This window comes from Schistocerca gregaria, chromosome 1, assembly GCF_023897955.1.
Source record: "Schistocerca gregaria isolate iqSchGreg1 chromosome 1, iqSchGreg1.2, whole genome shotgun sequence".
Taxonomy (NCBI): domain Eukaryota; kingdom Metazoa; phylum Arthropoda; class Insecta; order Orthoptera; family Acrididae; genus Schistocerca; species Schistocerca gregaria.
Window position 1 is genome coordinate 1,053,203,976 of NC_064920.1, and position 20,294 is coordinate 1,053,224,269.

General features: G+C 40.2%; 1 protein-coding gene across 1 annotated transcript in view; it reads left to right on the forward strand.

Moving 5' to 3' along the window:
• Nucleotides 1-20,294, forward strand: part of LOC126287492 (uncharacterized) — a 133,651-nt gene that overhangs the window by 95,931 nt on the left and 17,426 nt on the right. The window contains exon 11 of the mRNA XM_049984889.1: nucleotides 14,307-14,522. Coding sequence (XP_049840846.1) covers nucleotides 14,307-14,522 — 216 coding nt within the window. The remainder of the gene's footprint in view (nucleotides 1-14,306; nucleotides 14,523-20,294) is intronic.

The window sequence follows — 20,294 nt, forward strand, 5'->3', positions numbered from 1 at the left end:
CGTCCTAAACATCTGAGTGTCCCAGTCTATATATGGTAAATTGAAATCTTCACCTAAGACTATAAAATGCTGAGGAAATTTATGTGAAATGTATTCCAGATTTTCTCTCAGTAGTTCTGCCACTAATGCTACTGAGTCGGGATGTCACTACAAGGAGCCAATTATTAACCTAGCTCTGTTATTGAGTATAACCTCCACCCATAATAATTCACAGGAACTATCCACTTCTATTTCACTACAGGATAACTACTACTAACAGCGAGAAACATGCCACCACCTGTTGCATGCAATCTATCCTTTCTAAACACCGTCTCTGCTTTTGTAAAAATTTTGTCAGGATTTATCTCTGGCTTCAGCTAGCTTTCCATACCTATAACGATTTCAGCTTTGGTACTTTCTATCAGCGCTTGAAGTTCCAGTACTTTACCAACGCAGCTTCAACAGTTTACAATTACAATACCACTTGCTGCTTGGTCCTGCATGTCCTGACTTTGCCCCGCACCCTTTGAGGCTGTTGCCCTTTCTGTACTTGCCCGAGGCCATCTAACCTAAAAAAAACACCCAGTCCACGCCACACAAACCCTGCTACCCATGTAGCTGCCTGCTGGGTGTAGTGGATTCCTGACCTATCCAGTGGAACCCGAAACCCCACCACCCTATGGCGCAAGTCAAGGAATCTGCAGCCCACACGGTCGCAGAACCGTCTCAGCCTCTGATTCAGACCCTCCACTCGGCTCTGTACGAAAGTTCTGCAGTCAGTCCTGTCAATGATGCTGCAGATGGTGAGCTCTGCATTCGTCCCACTAGTGAGACTGGCAGTCTTCACCAAATCAGATAGCCGCCGGAAGCCAGGGGGGAGTTCCTCCTATCCTTAGCGACATGAGCGACCACCTGCAGATGGGTGCACCCTGTACCCTTCATGGCATCTGGAAGGACCCTTTCCACATCTGGAATGACGCCCCCCCCCCCCCCCCCCCAGTATGCACATGGAGTGCACATTGGTTTTCTTCCCCAACATCTTGGTTTTCTTCTTCAAGCCAACAAGTACAAATCTAGTAGCCAGCCTCTGAATGGCTTCAGTGTCTTCCTTGAATCTGATATGGTGTGGATCCCAAAAACTCAAGCAGTATTCAAGAGCAGTTTCCTTTACAGACAAACCATGCTTTCCCAAAACTCTCCCAATAAACTGAGGTCAGCCATTCATCTTCTCTACCACAGTCTTCACATGCTTGTTCAATTTCATATTGCTTTGCACTATTACGTCCGGATATTTAAATTATGTGACTGTGTCAAGCAGGACACTACTAGCACTGTATTTGAACATTAGAAGTTTGTTTTTCCTACTCATCTGCATTAACTTACATTTTCTAAATTTAGAGCTAGCTGCCATTGTCAGATTGACTATAAATTTTGTCTAAGTCATTTAGTATTTTTCTACTGTCACTCAACAATGATACTTCCCATACATCACAACATCATCAGCAAACAGCCACAGATTGTTGCCCCACCTGTCCACCAGATCATTTATGTACATAGAAAATAACAGCAGTCTATTACTCTTCCTTGGGACACTCTTGGTGATACCCTGGTCTCTGATGAACACTCGCCATCAAAGGAAATGTGCTGAGTTCTATAACTTGAGCCACTCACATATTTGAGAAACTATTCCACATGCTTGTAGCTTTGTTGACATTTTGCAGTAGGCCACTGTGTCAAAAGCTTTTCAGAAATCTAGAAATATGGAATGGAATGCCTGTTGCTGTTCATCCTTAGTTTGCAGTATACCACATGAGAAAAAGGTAAGCTGAGTTTCGCATGAGCGATGCTTTCTAAAACCATGCTGATTCATGGACAGAAGCTTTTTGTTCTGAATGAAATTTGTTATATTCAGACTCAGAATATGTTCAAGACTTCAGCAGCAAGCCAATGTTAAGGAAATTGGTCTGTAATTTTGTGAGTCCATTCTCTTACTCTTCTTATATACAAGAGCCACCTGCACTTTTTTCCAGTCTGTGAGTTTTGGTGCTTGGTGAGAGATTCACGATAAATGCAAGCTATGTAAGGGGCCAAAACCACAGCTGTGTGGGCCACAATTTTTTTTTTTTTTTTTTTTTTTTACAAGAAAATTTTTGTTGTATTCACTTACCTGTCACAACTATATGAAACCATCAAGATCTGGATTAAAACTGTTAATTTTAGCCTCAAATTACTATCTACATTCAGTCTATTTCTGTAAGGTTGGAAAGGCTCATTCACACAGATAGGTCCTCGAAAAGCCTATCAAATACTTGCCAAACACTTATCCAAGACAAGACTGACACCGTTTTTCTTTTTTCAAAAAATGAATTTAGAGACTGATTACATGATTTTTCAATTAACATTAGTGAGTCTTTTTCACTTGATGACATTTTTAATTTTTTAAGTACTCTTCTTCAAAGGGATTTCTGGTCCATTGAATTTCACCCTCATTTTTAGGAAGTAGTTCCTAAAAGCAACATGAAAAAGCTTAGATTTGCTGTAGTAAGTCTAGTTGGTTGATTTCTCATTCATGTGAGTGAGGAACAAAATGTATAATTACAGTTTAAGATAAGTAACTAAAATAAGTTATTATTAGTTTTGAAAACTGCGTGTTCAAAAAATTAACAGTTTTAAATAAAGGTACTGTTTAAAGGAAATTAGTGGTCTGTTATGGTAGTGGCTGATATTTTATCAATTTTGATTTCATTGGTTTCAGAAAAATCATGTTAGAGTGAAAATATGTCAAAGGAGTCTTATTGCAGTTGTTGACCGCATGGTTGAAGTTTCATTAATGTTGCTTCTACTTTACTTTGCACAGAGTGCTTATGAAAGTCCTTGCCCTGCAGAGTTATTAAGAATGTTCAAGGCACCAAAAATATTTGCCAATATGCCAGCCATGTGAACCACTCTTCACTGGTCATATACTCTAAGTAGCAACTTGCAAGTTTTCCATCACAATCCCCACCCATAAGTAAAATCTTGACAGAATTTATGCTTTGTCAGCCACCAAACTTCACAGTGAAATGGAAGCTGTGTGTGTTCATCACTCATTTCATCATGCAAAATAACAAGCAGTCATGACCTTTTAGACCTTGCTTTAATGAAAATGACAATTTCTATTGCATCAGCAAGAGCTTTTTGGGACATACATGCCAACCTTTAAGTACAAGAGCCTACATGTGCTGACAGGTGACCACTGAACCAAGGAAGCAACTGACCTAACTTTGGTGACTAAGCTACAGTATGAATACCAGGCACAGCTCATATCATCAGTTCACAAACCTAGACACATTGACCATTTTATTTCATTTCCTTTCACAAATTTGTCAATTGATTTGAAAGTCTCTTCACAGTCGTTTACATTGGAAAAGACTGGCAAAATGACAGTTATTCTTCAATATTGCCATTCAACTCATAACAGCCAAAAGCTAATAAATTAGCATGGCCAGCATGTCTGTACTCTCATCAAGCTGCAGCAAAAAAATTTCAGTTTGTATCAGAGCAGTAATGAACAACTTCTTTCACATTTTTGGTGTTTCATCAATTCTTCACTGCTGGCCAGAGTGGCCAAGCGGTTCTGGGCACTACGGTCTGGAACCACGCTACCGCTACAGTCGCAGGTTCGAATCCTGCCTCAGGCATGGATGTGTGTGATGTCCTTAGGTTAGTTAGGTTTAAGTAGTTCTAAGTTCTAGGAGACTGATGACCTCAGAAGTTAAGTCCCATAGTGCTCAGAGCCATTTGAACCATTTTGAATTCTTCACAGTTGTTTTTGATAACAGATTTTCATTTATTTTTGTGTACATTTTTCATCAAACAAAGCATACTTATCACTGTTCTTCTCCCAGAATGTGAGCTGATCTCTTCTTTGCAATTAACAAAGATAGCTCGTAAAAATGGTACTGAAACAGAGGATGACAGACTAAAGGCCGAAATACTAAATGTCTTTTTCCAAAGCTGTTTCACAGAGGAAGAATGCACTGTAGTTCCTTCTCTATATTGTCGCACAGATGACAAAATGGTAGATACTGAAATACATGACAGAGGGATAGAGAAACAATTAAAATCACTCAAAAGAGGAAAGGCCGCTGGACCTGATGGGATACCAGTTCAATTTTACACAGAGTATGAGAAGGAACTTGCCCCCTTCTTGCAGCAGTGTACCGTAGGTCTCTAGAAGAGTGTAGCGTTCCAAAGGATTGGAAAAGGGCACAGTACATCCTCATTTTCAAGAAGGGACATCGAACAGATGTGCAGAACTATAGACCTATATCTCTAACGTCGATCAGTTGTAGAATTTTGGAACACGTATTATGTTCGATCATCATGACTTTTCTGGAGAGTAGAAATCTACTCTGTAGGAATCAGCATGGGTTTTGAAAAAGACGGTCGTGTGAAACCCAGCTCGCGCTATTTGTCCATGAGACTCAGAGCGCCATAGACACGGGTTCACAGATAGATGCCGTGTTTCTTGACTTCCACAAGGCATTCGATACAGTTCCCCACAGTCATTTAATGAACAAAGTTAGAGCATATGGACTATCAGACCAGTTGTGTGATTGGATTGAGGAGCTCCTAGATAACAGAACACAGCATGTCATTCTCAATGGAGAGAAGTCTTCTGAAGTAAGAGTGATTTCAGGTGTGCCGCAGTGGAGTGTCGTAGGACCATTGCTTTTCACAATATACATAAATAACCTTGTGGATGACATCAGAAGTTCACTGATGCTTTTTGCAGATGATGCTGTGGTATATCGAGAGGTTGTAACAATGGAAAATTGTACTGAAATGCAGGAGGATCTGCAGCAAATTGACACATGGTGCAGGGAATGGCAATAGAATCTCAATGTAGACAAGTGTAACGTGGTGGGAATACATAGAAAGAAAGATCACTTATCATTTAGCTACAATATAGCAGGTCAGCAACTGGAAGCACTTAATTCCATACATTATCTGGGAGTACACTTTAGGAGTGATTTAAAATGGAATGATCATATAAAGTTGATCATCGGTAAAGCAGATGCCAGACTGAGATTCATTGGAAGAATCCTAAGGAAATACAATCCGAAAACAAAGGTAGTAGGTTACAGTACGTTCGTTCACCCACTGCTTGAATACTGCTCAGCAGTGTGGGATCCGTACCAGATAGGGTAGATAGAAGAGATAGAGAAGACCCAACGGAGAACAGCGTGCTTCATTACAGGATCATTTAGTAATCACGAAAGCATTACGGAGATGATGGATAAACTCTAGTGAAAGACTCTGCAGGAGAGATGATCAGTAGCTCGGTATGGGCTTTTGTTGAAGTTTCGAGAACATACCTTCACCAAGGAGTCAAGCAGTATATTGCTCCTTCCTATGTATATCTCGCAAAGAGACCATGAGGATAAAATCAGAGAGATTAGAGCCCACACAGAAGCATACTAATAATCCTTCTTTCCACGAACAATACGAGACTGGAATAGAAGGGTCAACTGATAGGGGTACTCAGGGTGCCCTCCACCACACACCGTCAGGTGGCTTGCGGAGTATGGATGTAGATGTAAATGTAGAAGAATCTCTGATACTTAGCATATTTTGTTTTGAAGACTTTTCCTTGGTGGATTTAGTCATAGAACAATTTCCTTTCTTGACTTGAAAGAATTCGAGAGATTTAACTACACATTCCTGACGCTTAGTTGATATATGTCTTTCAAGTTTTGATAGTCTGATACATTCACAGGATAGCATTTCTAAACAAGTCACACACTGTGGCATAGACTCTTCCTTGGCACCAGAATATGTGAAACCTTCTTTTAAAAGTCCGAGTCATATTTATGAAAGTAAGTTTCTACATCTACATCTACATCTACATCCATACTCCGCAAGCCACCTGACGGTGTGTGGCGGAGGGCACCCTGAGTACCCCTATCAGTTGTCCCTTCTATTCCAGTCTCATACTGTACGCGGAAAGAAGGATTGTCGGTATGCTTCTGTGTGGGCTCTAATCTCTCTGATTTTATCCTCATGGTCTCTTCGCGAGATATATGTAGGAGGGAGCAACATACTGTTTGACACTTCGGTGAAGGTATGTTCTCGAAACTTTAACAAAAGCCCGTACCAAGCTACTGAGCATCTCTCCTGCAGAGTCGTCCACTGGAGTTTATCTATCATCTCCGTAATGCTTTCACGATTACTAAATGATCCTGTAATGAAGCACGCTGTTCTCCGTTGGGTCTTCTCTATCTCTTCTATCTACCCTATCTGGTACGGATCCCACACTGCTGAGCAGTATTCAAGCAGTGGGTGAACGAACGTACTGTAACCTACTACCTTTGTTTTCGGATTGTATTTCCTTAGGATTCTTCCAATGAATCTCAGTCTGGCATCTGCTTTACCGATGATCAACTTTATATGATCATTCCATTTTAAATCACTCCTAAAGTGTACTCCCAGATAATGTATGGAATTAAGTGCTTCCAGTTGCTGACCTGCTATATTGTAGCTAAATGATAAGTGATCTTTCTTTCTATGTATTCCCACCACGTTACACTTGTCTACATTGAGATTCTATTGCCATTCCCTGCACCATGTGTCAATTTGCTGCAGATCCTCCTGCATTTCAGTACAATTTTCCATTGTTACAACCTCTCGATATACCACAGCATCATCTGCAAAAAGCATCAGTGAACTTCTGATGTCATCCACAAGGTTATTTATGTATATTGTGAAAAGCAATGGTCCTACGACACTCCACTGCGGCACACCTGAAATCACTCTTACTTCAGAAGACTTCTCTCCATTGAGAATGACATGCTGTGTTCTGTTATCTAGGAGCTCCTCAATCCAATCACACAACTGGTCTGATAGTCCATATGCTCTAACTTTGTTCATTAAATGACTGTGGGGAACTGTATCGAATGCCTTGTGGAAGTCAAGAAACACGGCATCTACCTGTGAACCCGTGTCTATGGCGCTCTGAGTCTCATGGACAAATAGCGCGAGCTGGGTTTCACACAACCGTCTTTTTCAAAACCCATGCTGATTCCTACAGAGTAGATTTCTACTCTCCAGAAAAGTCATGATGATCGAACATAATACGTGTTCCAAAATTCTACAACTGATCGACGTTAGAGATATAGGTCTATAGTTCTGCACATCTGTTCGATGTCCCTTCTTGAAAATGAGGATGTACTGTGCCCTTTTCCAATCCTTTGGAACGCTACACTCTTCTAGAGACCTACGGTACACTGCTGCAAGAAGGGGGCAAGTTCCTTCTCATACTCTGTGTAAAATTGAACTGGTATCCCATCAGGTCCAGCGGCCTTTCCTCTTTTGAGTGATTTTAATTGTTTCTCTATCCCTCTGTCATGTATTTCAGTATCTACCATTTTGTCATCTGTGCGACAATATAGAGAAGGAACTACAGTGCATTCTTCCTCTGTGAAACAGCTTTGGAAAAAGACATTTAGTATTTCGGCCTTTAGTCTGTCATCCTCTGTTTCAGTACCATTTTGGTCAAAGAGTGTCTGGACATTTTGTTTTGATCCATAAGACCAAAATTTCTTACGATTTTCTGCCAAGTCAGTACATAGAACTTTACTTTCAGTCTTTTTGCTATTTTGCTACTACTTGGACTCAACCATTGACAACCTCACTACTTATAAAATCTGATGTGGCAATTCCCTCATCACTTCCCTGCTTCATCTTACGGCAAGACCCCATCTGAAAAAAGGATCCATATTGATGTATCTATATTGATGTAAAGTAGCACTAGCTACTAACAGCCACATCCTTACAATCCAATGTAGTCACTGACTAAAGGTGGGTTTGCACGTACATGTGTAGCAGCAGTGCAGCAACTGGGCCATGATTCCACTGATGTGGCTAGAAGTATTGTTGAAGGAATTTACATGGCAGTGTTCACACTCGTCCCTGGCATGACCATGACAGTGCAAACTGTGCTTGCTGTCACCGTACCTATGTGTCAATCATTGTCTTCAGTTTCGTATAAACAATCCCTTCTATAATGAGTTTCCTTATGTTGTCACAAAAATTCTGAAACATTGTTAAATACTTTTTGACCCGCTGGGAAGTTTCTCATATAATATTGAAGTCCAGTTGTAAAAGTGTACCTTAGTTGCTAGAGATTTTTTATGCCCCCATTGTTAATGATTACCCATCAGAGCTAGACATTTTTAAAAAAATATGCAGAGAAAATAGTATTTATAAGTCACTAAAACCTTAGTCATTGCAGTCATCCATACAGTTTGAATTGTATCTCTTTACCTTCAAACCTCATTATCTCCGCATGTGCAAACAGATTATGCTCGCATTAATGTTTCTTCTGTTGCAGTTTTGTAAAAAACTGTTGAAGACAATGAACAATACACACATGTGTCACATGCCAGCTATAACAGTGCATAAATTATATGCTGACTGACTTTTCAGTGTATTCAGAAATTTTATCTGTGAAAATTACAGGCAATATTCAGCAACAGTTTTCTCTTCTTCTCTCCTCTTTCTTTATTTTGCAATGACTTAGCTATAAAAATTATTGTTCGTGCAACAATTCAGTATCTGAATATCAGTTCTACAAACCTACACAAATACAGATTCTATTAGCAGCCAAATATATGGAAAAGTCCGTGAATACTATCTCAGCATCATCTCCACAGGAACTGAGTGAGGTCATATAGTAGCTGACACCCTGAATTTGCATTCAAGGCAACTGGGTTCAGTTCTTGGGTTGGCCTTTCAGACATCAGTTTTCTGCAGTCACCCAAGCAAGTGCCGGTATAGTACCTTAAAAGGGCCATGCCCACCTCCGTCCCTGAAGTAGTATGAAATTCAAGCAAAGCACCATCTCTAGTCATCTTAGCTGTGTAGCGGTAGATGGGAGGTATCATAATAATCTTCCTTCCTCCTTTCTTGTTGTGGCTGGATATTGAATGAGCAATTCAAGCAAGTTGTCCTTGTGAACAGTTGCATCTGACAAACCACTAACTCAACAAATTACAATCAGATTGTGGCATGTTATGTGTTAAAGCCATGAGCAGACAGCCAAGGCTGCACATTAGACATGTAGTGCAGTCTGTAGGTGTGCAGATTTTATTTTATTTTATTTATTTTTTTTAAAGGAGGGGCAGGGTAGATTTGATATGATAAAATGGACCATTACCCGGTGAATGGTATAGCATAGCGATAGGGCATTTTGACTCTTACTTAATTCTGTACTCACTGACCATGACAACTGATGAGTCAAAGCCCTGAAGCTTCTAATAATTTTTATATTGTCTTTTGAATCTTGACCAATGTTCACGGCCCAGTGCCACACTGCCCATGGCCCTCAAGTGGGCCGTGGCCCATGAGTTGGGAATTGCTTTTGTAAAACCAAATTGGAATTCCATGTAGACTTGTTGACTTATTTGTTTTCAACTCTTTCAATTGTTTATTTATGCCAGGGATGCCTATTACTATGTCATCCATACAGGAGTCTTTGTGAAGGTCACATGATGGTATGTTTGTATGATTCTCCTGTGTGAAGAATTTTATATGCAAAACTTAAAGGTTTGGCTTTCCTTTTGCTGTCACACCAGACTACTCAATGAGTGACTGGATAGAAGCCTCAGGGCCTCTTAGCAATTTCATCTAGGACCAGAATTTTCACAGATTCTCAGCCAGATCTTTTGCTAAGGTATGACGGCAGTAGTTGTTGTATGTTCCAGGCATAGGTCTTTTTGTAGAACATGAATCTCTACTAACCTTTGCCAGTCATCATTTGCATGTTGTTTTTTGAACAAAGAGTGTAACAGCCTTTGCTTCCTCAGCATTCTCCAAACTTCATCGTTAAACCACGACAGGTCTTTTCCATCACTAATCCACTTACTTGCCTCATACTTCTCCAGAGCATGTTTTACAATCTGTTTAAACTTTGCCCATAATTCCCGTACATCCATCATACCAGAACTTAATGATGTCAGTTCATTGTCTAAGTGAATGTCAGTTCGTTGTCTAAGTGAGATGCTAACAACTGCTTACCTACTCTTTCAAGTAGAAACACTCTCCTAGCTTTCTTGACTGATTTATTAACTTCAGTTACCATAGTCACTATGTGCCCCTTCGCAGATTTCTCTCACATCTAATTACTATGAAGACTGTGTGAACTAAAGTAATAAAAGACTCAAATGAAAGGTTAATGGCTCTCAGCTATGTTTAGTAATGAGAGCAGACCTTTACTTAGTGGCAGTGATTTTCATTTGCAAGTCCAGCTTCAACCACCATAATGGCAGCTGGAAGAATGTATCAGGCAACAATACAGGAACAACTCCAGGCATGATGTTGTTATGAGCCATGGTATTATGACTGAATTCCTTTGATTTTTGTTAAGAGAACACTAACGACAAAAGTACATCCAAGTCATCTTCCAGCTTAATCAGCTGTCATCCATACAGTGACTGCAACTGAGCTAGGTGGCACAATGGTCAGCATATTGGATTCGCATTTGGGATGATAATGGTTCAAACCCTCATCTCACTAACCAGATTAAGGTTTCCTGTGATTTCCCTAAATTGCTAGAGGCAAATGTCAGTATGGTTCTTTGAAAGGGCATGGCTGATATCCTACCCCATCCTTTCCTGTTCTGAGCTTGCACTTTGTTTTTTTATGACCTCAACGTTGATGGGGCATTAAACTCTGATCTTCCCTTCTTCCTTAGAGTGTTTTGGAGATGTGCTCTACCAACTTAGCTACCCAAGCACGACTCACACCCTGTCCTCACAGGTTTATTCTGCAAGTACCTCATCTCCTACCTTCCAAACTTTACAGAAGCTCTCCTGCAAACCTTACAGAACTAGCACTCCTGAAAGAAAGGATAGTGCGAAAACATGGCTTAGCCACAGCCTGTGAGATGTTTCCAGAATGAGATTTTTACTCTGCAGTGGAGTGTGCACTGATATGAAACTTCCTGGCAGATTAAACTGTGTGCCAGACCAAGACTCAAACTTGGGACCTTGCTTTTCACGGGCAAGTGTTCTACCAGCTGAGCTACCCAAGCATGACTCACACCCTGTCCTCACAGCTTTATTCTGCCAGTTTCTCGTCTCCTACCTTCCAAACTTTACAGAATCTCTCCTGCAAAACCTTGCAGAACTAGCACTCCTGAAAGAAAGGATAATGAGGAGACATGGCTTAGCCACAGCCCGGGGGACGTTTCCAGAATGAGATTTTCACTCTGCAGTGGAGTGATCGCAGATATGAAACTTCCTGGCAGATTAAAACTGTGTGCCGGACTGAGACTCGGACTCGAGACCTTTGCCTTTCAGGAACAAGTCCTCTACCAACTGAGCACAATTCACTTTGATTATGAAATTTGAAATTTTTAGAAAAATAAAATGCTAATGGAAAATAGAAGAATTGTTGTTGTTCTTGTTGTGATCTGCAGTCCTGAGACTGGTTTGATGCAGCTCTCCATGCTACTCTATCCTGTGCAGGTTTCTTCATCTCCTAGTACCTACTGCAGCCTACATCCTTCTGAATCTGCTTAGTGTATTCATCTCTTGGTCTCCCTCTACGATTTTTACCCTCCACACTGCCCTCCAATACTAAATTGGTGATCCCTTGATGCCTCAGAACACGTCCTACAAACCGATTCCTTCTTCTAGTTAAGTTGTTCCACAAACTCCTCTTCTCCATAATTCTATTCAATACTGCCTCATTAGTTATGTGATCTACCCATCTAATCTTCAGCATTCTTCTGTAGCACCACATTTCAAAAGCTTCTATTCTCTTCTTGTCTAAACTATTTATCCTCCATGTTTCACTTCCATACATGGCTACACTCCATACAAATACTTTCAGAAATGACTTCCTGACATTTAAATCTAAACTCAATGTTAACAAAGTTCTCTTCTTCAGAAACGCTTTTCTTTCCATTGCCAGTCTGCATTTTATATCCTCTCTACTTTGATAATCATAAGTTATTTTGCTCCTTTACTACTCAGGTCTTTCAATGCTGTGTCAAACTCTTCACGCAGTATCATATCTCCCATTTCATCTTCATCTACATCCTCTTCCATTTCCATAATATTGTCCGCAAGTACATCACCCTTGTATAGACCCTCTATATACTCCTTTCACCTTTCTGCTTACCTTCTTTGCTTAGAACTGGGTTTCCATTTGAGCTCTTAATATTCATACAAGTGGTTGGTTCTCTTTTCTCCAAAGGTCTCTTTAATTTTGCTGCAGGCAGTATCTATCTTCTAGTAAGAGTCTTGTTCCTCTTGTTTCTCTACAGCCTTACATTTGTCCTCTAGTCATCCCTGCTTAGTCATTTTGCACTTCTTGTGAATCTCATTTTTGAGATGTTTGTTTTCCAGAACTGTAGCATATGTATTACATATATAATGGGAAAAAAGAAAAATTTAAGATGTAGAAGTGCTTAACTATGTCTTAAATGTTGTAAGTAATATCTTTTTTGAAAGTGAGTTAGAGTTGGAATAGCATTATATCTGACCTCCTTTACCTGCTTCTCAAATTGTTTGTGCCTTGTACTTTTTCATACCATTAGTGAACAACAAAATTCCTTGTTGTAACAACTATTGTTGCAAGTGAAGCCATCATGGTGACATACTGAAAATTGAGGTTATGAATGGAGCACAGAAGTTCTTTAATAAAGGGAACTGTCATGATGTTAACATTTGTGGATGGTAGAACAATAAACAAAAGGGACTGAGGAGTAGTGGATGTGCTTATTTATGTCAAGAAGACGTGATCCTGTTTCTGAAAAACTGCCACCTGAGAGGGTGAGTACAACTATGTTGTAGCTGCTACTCATAATGAAAAATAGTTGCTCACATTTTGTGCAGCCAAAATGTCATATTTCATTACCAACTGCAGAGTTGTAACATTTAGTCCAAAACGGAATATCGGTTTAATAAATAATACACTGCTATAGGCTCACTCCTCTTGGCAGAGCCTAGTTTCCTACAATATAATATTTTGCCCTTACGTAGAGAAACAAAACGGCCTGTCACACAGATAATTGGATTTATTTCCAATGCCAAAGACAACAGTTTCTTTGTCTGTTAGATGGAACCAGGATCAGGAGGATTTCGGGGATCCCAGTGCACTAAACCAAGGTTTTCACATAGGCTTATTCACAATGAAAGTATGTCTGGCTTCAAATTTCATGATGAACCACTACACTGAGGAGAAAAGTCATAACATCCTGTAGCTGTGGGTTTGACCTATTTTAGTAAAGGAGCTGAGAGCCACTGGGAGAAGAAACCCGCCTATAGCTAACATTTGCTTTCCCTGTCTGGTATCATAAACTTTTGCTAATCAAAAATACATAAAATGAAGATTTGCTTCCCAAGCTGAAGAAAGGGTTATTTATCAGCAGCTACCAAGTAAATAGTGGATTTACGCATTGGTCTGCAAAACTCTTTGATGGATGAGGATGTAAAGCTCAATGTACATATTTAATGGAATAGCAAACAAAATTGTATTACGTTTTTCAGTGAGTCTATGTTTTGCTGCAGCTTCTTCATATTTGTATTGCAATAAACATTATACATTTTGACCTGTTTTGTTGTATGTTCTCAAAATAAAAGTCTGTTTCTGTAATGGGTAACACTAAAAAACTAGTGTGTTTCAGTAGTACAACATTGCAGTTGTGCAGACAGAATATTGTTCATCCAGGAAAAGTAAAATAATACTATTTTTTCAAAGATAGCACTCACAATTGTGCAATAACTCTCACAAAATTATGCATAAATGCATTCTGCCTCATATATACCATTGGCATGATGAACATCCAAATAAATAACCATAGAACAGTCCTTTTTGTAATATTTACTTTTTTTTAGTTCCAATGTTCTTTGGGTGACTGTTTCTGCTGCAAAACGGGTGAAAAAAGCAAGGAACACTACCTTGCAAGACAATAATTGGCATCTGTGCCACACATTATTGCAGAACTTAGTGTAATTCTTTTTGACGAGGGTCGATGATTAGTCTCTGAAAAGAGATTTCCCATATCAAGACACTTTTGAAGTTTTAAGGACTAGAATTATCTGATATAGAATATTCTTTTGTTGTCATCATAAGTTTCTTTTCATTACATCTGTGATATCCATTTTGTGTCACTGTTTACTCACATAATAAAATAAGTAAATAAAGAATGTGTTTAACTTAAAAACCTATGGTATCTTGTGCATTAAACACATGTATAGTAATGTATCTTTTATTTATGCTGAAAACTTACATGCTGCCGAGGTGATCAATATATACTATGTTCTGTTGTATGACAGGTTGTTAAGATTGATGGAGCATGGGTTAGTCAAGAGAGAATGGCGTCGCTATTTTGGCAAGCGGCCAGCCAGTGAGCTGCACTGTGAAGAAGCTAGTTCCAGTACTGGATTTGTGAGGATCACACTAGACGACGTGTGGCCTGCAGTGAATATGTTTGGTGTGGGTCTGACAATTGCAATACTGCTGCTACCCACTGAGCTACTAGTGAGGCAATGGTTGGTATGATTAGCAAGCAATGATTTGTTGCCTCAGAAAATGTTTTGACAAGCAAATTATTAACATATAATAGACTTTAAAAAAAAATGAGCCAGAGTCTGGAATGCGCAAACCGGTGACAAGAGAGTAATATCGTGGCATGTGTAACGATGTATGGTTCCAACCAGAGCATGGAAGTTCACAGCCTGTCGCTAGAGGGCACGCATGCACATCACATGACTATACAGAGCTAGCAGCAGCATGGGTCAATTGGCCAATGCGGCCACTCACATTGCAAACAGTGACATGGAGGCATCAACTGAAGAGCAAAGAGGTGGTGTTTGTTTTCTGACAGTGGAAGGAGTAGAAGGGACAAACATTCATCGACAAATGTCACAAGTGTACAGCAAACATTGCACGCCCCTTGCAAGGATCAAGGCATAATGTAAGCACTTCAGGGGAGGATGGGTGTCGTTAGCTGATGATGCACGCTATGAAGCACCACACTTCATTACTGATGGCATCGTCCAGCTGGTGGATGCACTCATTACCCAGGACCATCGAGTGGCAATAAAAGCCATAGCCACCGTGGTCATATTCAACATCAGACATGTTCACACCATCATGAAGGAATGAGTGCACATGCACTAAGTGTGTACCCACTGGGTGCCCCACACTCTTCAACCACACCAGGAGACATGTTGAATGGCCCTCTGTCTTGCTCATCTGCAGCACTATGCTCGGGAAGGGAATGCGTTCCTGGCATGAGTGATGGCTGAAGATGAGTCATGGTGTCATCACTTCAAACCAGAAACAAAATGACAAAGTCTCCAGTGGAAGCATCCAGGGTCACTACCACCAAAAAAACCCAAGGCCATCCACACAAGTGCAGGGAAGGTTATGCTGATGTTCTTCTTTGATCTAGATGGCCCCCTTCTGATTCACTTCCTGCAGCACAGGACAACAGTGAATGCCCAGTGTTACTTGCAAACCTTGACCACCCTTCGCCAAGCGATCAAGTCAAAACGACCAGGCAATCTCACCTGTGGGGTCATTCTGCTCCATGACAATGTAAAGCCTCATACAGCCAACACAGTTGTGGCACTCCTGCAGAAATTCAAATGGGAGGTTCTTGGCTACCCTCCATATGGTCTAGACCTCTCTTCCTGTTATTATGCCATTTTTGGTCCCCTTAAAAAGGCTCTATTATTATGCCTCTGGCTCATTTCTTTTTGAGCACCGCTCATACATAATTTAAGAACTTCATGGCAATCAATGCTTCCATTTTTATATTAGCATAGTTGATGTGGTGCTCATTACAGTATGAATATGAAGGATAATCCATGAAAAGGAAGCTTTTACAAAGATTGAGAGGCAAAAGGGGGAACTGGATGAAAGTAAAGTATAAAGTTTATCATGGTACTAAGTAATATGTGAGACAATGTCACATGACTGTAACAGTAATACTAGCCATTTAATACCGTGTTCCACATTTTTCTTGTTACACAGCTGTGCAACTGAGGCATAAAAGCACATGCAGCTGTTGCAAGTTGTGTCCATGTAAAGCTGAAACTCACTGCTGTCACCATTACACAACAGAGAGAAAAGTGTTTTTGGACAAGTCTGTAATGTGGTCTCTATTATAAGTCAATAGTGTCTGTAATATACAGATACATGCAAGGAGTAGAAGATGCTTGTTTAAATGAATTTAATTATTAGTCAACTGAACCATTCTGTGTCAGTGACACAGTATCACAGAATCACTACCACACAAAACTTGGTGAGAGAAAAAAAATTATGGAATAACAACATTTCAGAATTAAAAATATTTTGACAGTAATACTACCGAAATGCACATTATAACAATTAATACCATTGTACAAGTTTCAATAATAGCTGAGGGAAGGGGAAGACATGTTAATATTTACCTAAGAGCCCCATTGAGCTACATGAACTCCATAAATAAACACCACATATGGCTTGGAAGGCACATTTTATTATTATTATTATTATTATTATTATTATGGAATACACACAAAAACTTAAATCTGGATGGCCACCATATAAACAGGCCTGTAGTCTCTAGAGAATAACAGGTGCCGTATTTACCTGTCCACCTTTGTGACTTATAATTACAATAACACAATCAAATAAATGTTAAATTATAATATGGGAGCAATATTGCCTACGAGTTCATTAATTTCATGAATTACAGTCCCATAACACACTCAGGTGAATGTAAAGTATTCCTGTAGTAGATGAAAGGAGCTTGACAGAAAAAAGAGCCCAACTTATATATTAAAACCCACAGAGTGTATACGACCCGGGACAACTGGGAAAAACCCGGGAATTTTTTCATCCGGGAGAAAACCAGGAAAAACCCAGGAATTTTTCATTGTTTTAGCTTTCAGTTAAATTTTTGTAATTTTGACTGCAGAATTGATTCTCTAGCAAAGAATGTTATTGTATCCTGCTACTGGCGTATGATACTGCAGCAATAAAATATAAATGAGAGGGAAAAAAATAAAACTTTAGTGGCAAAGGAAGTGTGCATTTTACGACAACAAAACACCGTGCACGCACAAGCGTCTACAGATAGCAAAAATATGTTAAAGGCCGTAGGGCATAGACTGTAATTCTTTGTAACAATAAACTGCTTGCTATGAGCATGACGTCACAACTGTTCACTCTGCTGCAGAGTGAAAATCTCATTCTGAAAACATCCCCCAGGCTGTGGCTAAGCCATGTCTCCACAGTATCCTTTATTTCAGGAGTGCTAGTTCTGCAAGGTTCGCAGAAGAGCTTCTGTAAAGTTTGGAAGGTAGGAGATGAGATACTGGCAGAAGTAAAGCTGTGAGTACCGGGCGTGAGTGGTGCTTCGGTAGCTCAGATGACAGAGCACTTGCCCGCGAAAGGCAAAGGTCCCGAGTTCGAGTCTCGGTCGGACACACAGTTTTAATCTGCCAGGAAGTTTCATATCAGAGCACACTCCGCTGCAGAGTGAAAATCTCATTCAGTGAAATCTTTGTTGTTACACTTGCATTTTGCAACTCCCCTAGCATTGTTTACTTCTTAATCAGATATTTTAGCATATTTCTCATTGCAGAGAGAATCAATTAACCACCACTTAAAGAAATTCTAGAATGTTAAAATCATATTTCTACATCTACATGACTACTTTGCAATTCACATTTAAGTGCTTGGCAGAGGGTTCATCGAACCACAATCATACTATCTCTCTACTATTCCACTCCCGAACAGCGCGCGGGAAAAACGAACACCTAAACCTTTCTGTTCGAGCTCTGATTTCTCTAATTTTATTTTGATGATCATTCCTACCTATGTAGGTTGGGCTCAACAAAATATTTTCGCATTCGGAAGAGAAAGTTGGTGACTGAAATTTCGTAAAAAGGTCTCGCTGCGACGAAAAATGTCTTTGCTGTAATTACTTCCATCCCAACTCGTGTATCATATCTGCCACACTCTCCCCTATTACGTGATAATACAAAACGAGCTGCCCTTTTTTGCACCCTTTCGATGTCCTCCGTCAATCCCACCTGGTAAGGATCCCACACCGCGCAGCAATATTCTAACAGAGGACGAATGAGTGTAGTGTAAGCTGTCTCTTTAGTGGACTTGTTGCATCTTCTAAGTGTCCTGCCAATGAAACGCAACCTTTGGCTCGCCTTCCCCATAATATTATCTATGTGGTCCTTCCAACTGAAGTTGTTCGTAATTTTAACACCCAGGTACTTAGTTGAATTGACAGCCTTGAGGATTGTACTATTTATCGAGTAATCGAATTCCAACAGATTTCTTTTGGAACTCATGTGGATCACCTCACACTTTTCGTTATTTAGTGTCAACTGCCACATCCCACACCATATAGCAATCTTTTCTAAATCGGTTTGCAACTGATACTGGTCTTCGGATGACCTTACTAGACGGTAAATTACAGCATCATCTCCGAACAGTCTAAGAGAACTGCTCAGATTGTCACCCAGGTCATTTATATAGATCAGGAACAGCAGAGGTCCCAGGACGCTTCCCTGGGGAACACCTGATATCACTTCAGTTTTACTCGATGATTTGCCGTCTATTACTACGAACTGCGACCTTCCTGACAGGAAATCAAGAATCCAGTCGCACAACTGAGACGATACCCCATAGGTCCGCAGCTTGATTAGAAGTCGCTTGTGAGGAACGGTGTCAAAAGCTTTCCAGAAATCTAGAAATACGGAATCAACTTGAGATCCCCTGTCAATAGTGACCATTACTTCGTGCGAATAAAGAGCTAGCTGCGTTGTACAAGAGCGATGTTTTCTGAAGCCATGCTGATTATGTGTCAATAGGTCGTTCCCTTCGAGGTAATTCATAATGTTTGAATACAGTATATGCTCCAAAACCCTACTGCAAACCGATGTCAATGATATAGGTCTGTAGTTAAATGGATTACTCCTACTACCCTTCTTAAACACTGGTGCGACCTGCGCAATTTTCCAATCTGTAGGTACAGATCTATCGGTGAGCGAGCGGTTGTATATGAGTGCTAAGTAGGGAGCTATAGTATCAGCGTAATCTGAAAGGAACCTAATCGGTATACAATCTGGACCTGAAGACTTGCCCGTATCAAGCGATTTGAGTTGCTTCGCAACCCCTAAGGTATCTACTTCTAAGAAACTCATGCTAGCAGATTTTTGTGTTTCAAATTCTGGAATATTCCATTCGTCTTCCCTGGTGAAGGAATTTCGGAAAACTGCGTTCAGTAACTCCGCTTTAGCGGCACAGTCGTCGGTAACAGTACCATCGGCACTGCGCAGCGAAGGTATTGACTGCGTCTTGCCACTTGTGTACTTTCCATACGACCAGAATTTCTTCGGATTTTCTACCAAATTTCGAGACAATGTTTCGTTGTGGAACCTATTGAAGTCCGTGCCAAATTTCGCGCGTCTGTAAATTTTCGTGTTCTTCTGAACTTCGCATGCTTTTTCTGTTGCCTCTGCAACAGCGTTCGGACCTTTTTTGTGTACCACGGGGGATCCGTTCCATCTCTTACCAATTATTGAGGTATGAATCTCTCAATTGCTGTTGCTACTATATCTTTGAATTTGAGCCACATCTCGTCTACATTTGCATAGTCAGTTCGGAAGGAATGGAAATTGTCTTTTAGGAAGGCTTCTAGTGACACTTTATCCGCTTTTTTAAATAAAATTATTTTGGGTTTGTTTCTGATGGATTTGGAAGAAACTGTATTGAACCTAGCTACAACGACCTTGTGATCACTAATCCCTGTATCAGTCATGATGTTCTCTATCAGCTCTGGATTGTTTGTGGCTATGAGGTCAAGTGTGTTTTCGCAACCATTTACAATTCGCGTGGGTTCGTGGACTAACTGCTCGAAATAATTTTCGGAGAAAGCATTTAGGACAATCTCGGAAGATGTTTTCTGCCTACCACCGGTTTTGAACAAGTATTTTTGCCAACATATCGAGGGTAGGTTGAAGTCCCCACCAACTATAACCATATGAGTGGGGTATTTATTTGTTACGAGACTCAAACTTTCTCTGAACTGTTCCGCAACTGTATCATCGGAGTCTGGGGGTCGGTAGAAGGAGCCAATTATTAACTTAATTCGGCTGTTAAGTATAACCTCCACCTATACCAATTCGCACGGAGTATCTACTTCGACTTCACTACAAGATAAACCACTACTGACAGACACAAACACTCCACCACCAATTCTGCCTAATCTATCTTTCCTGAACACCGTCTGAGACTTCGTAAAAATTTCT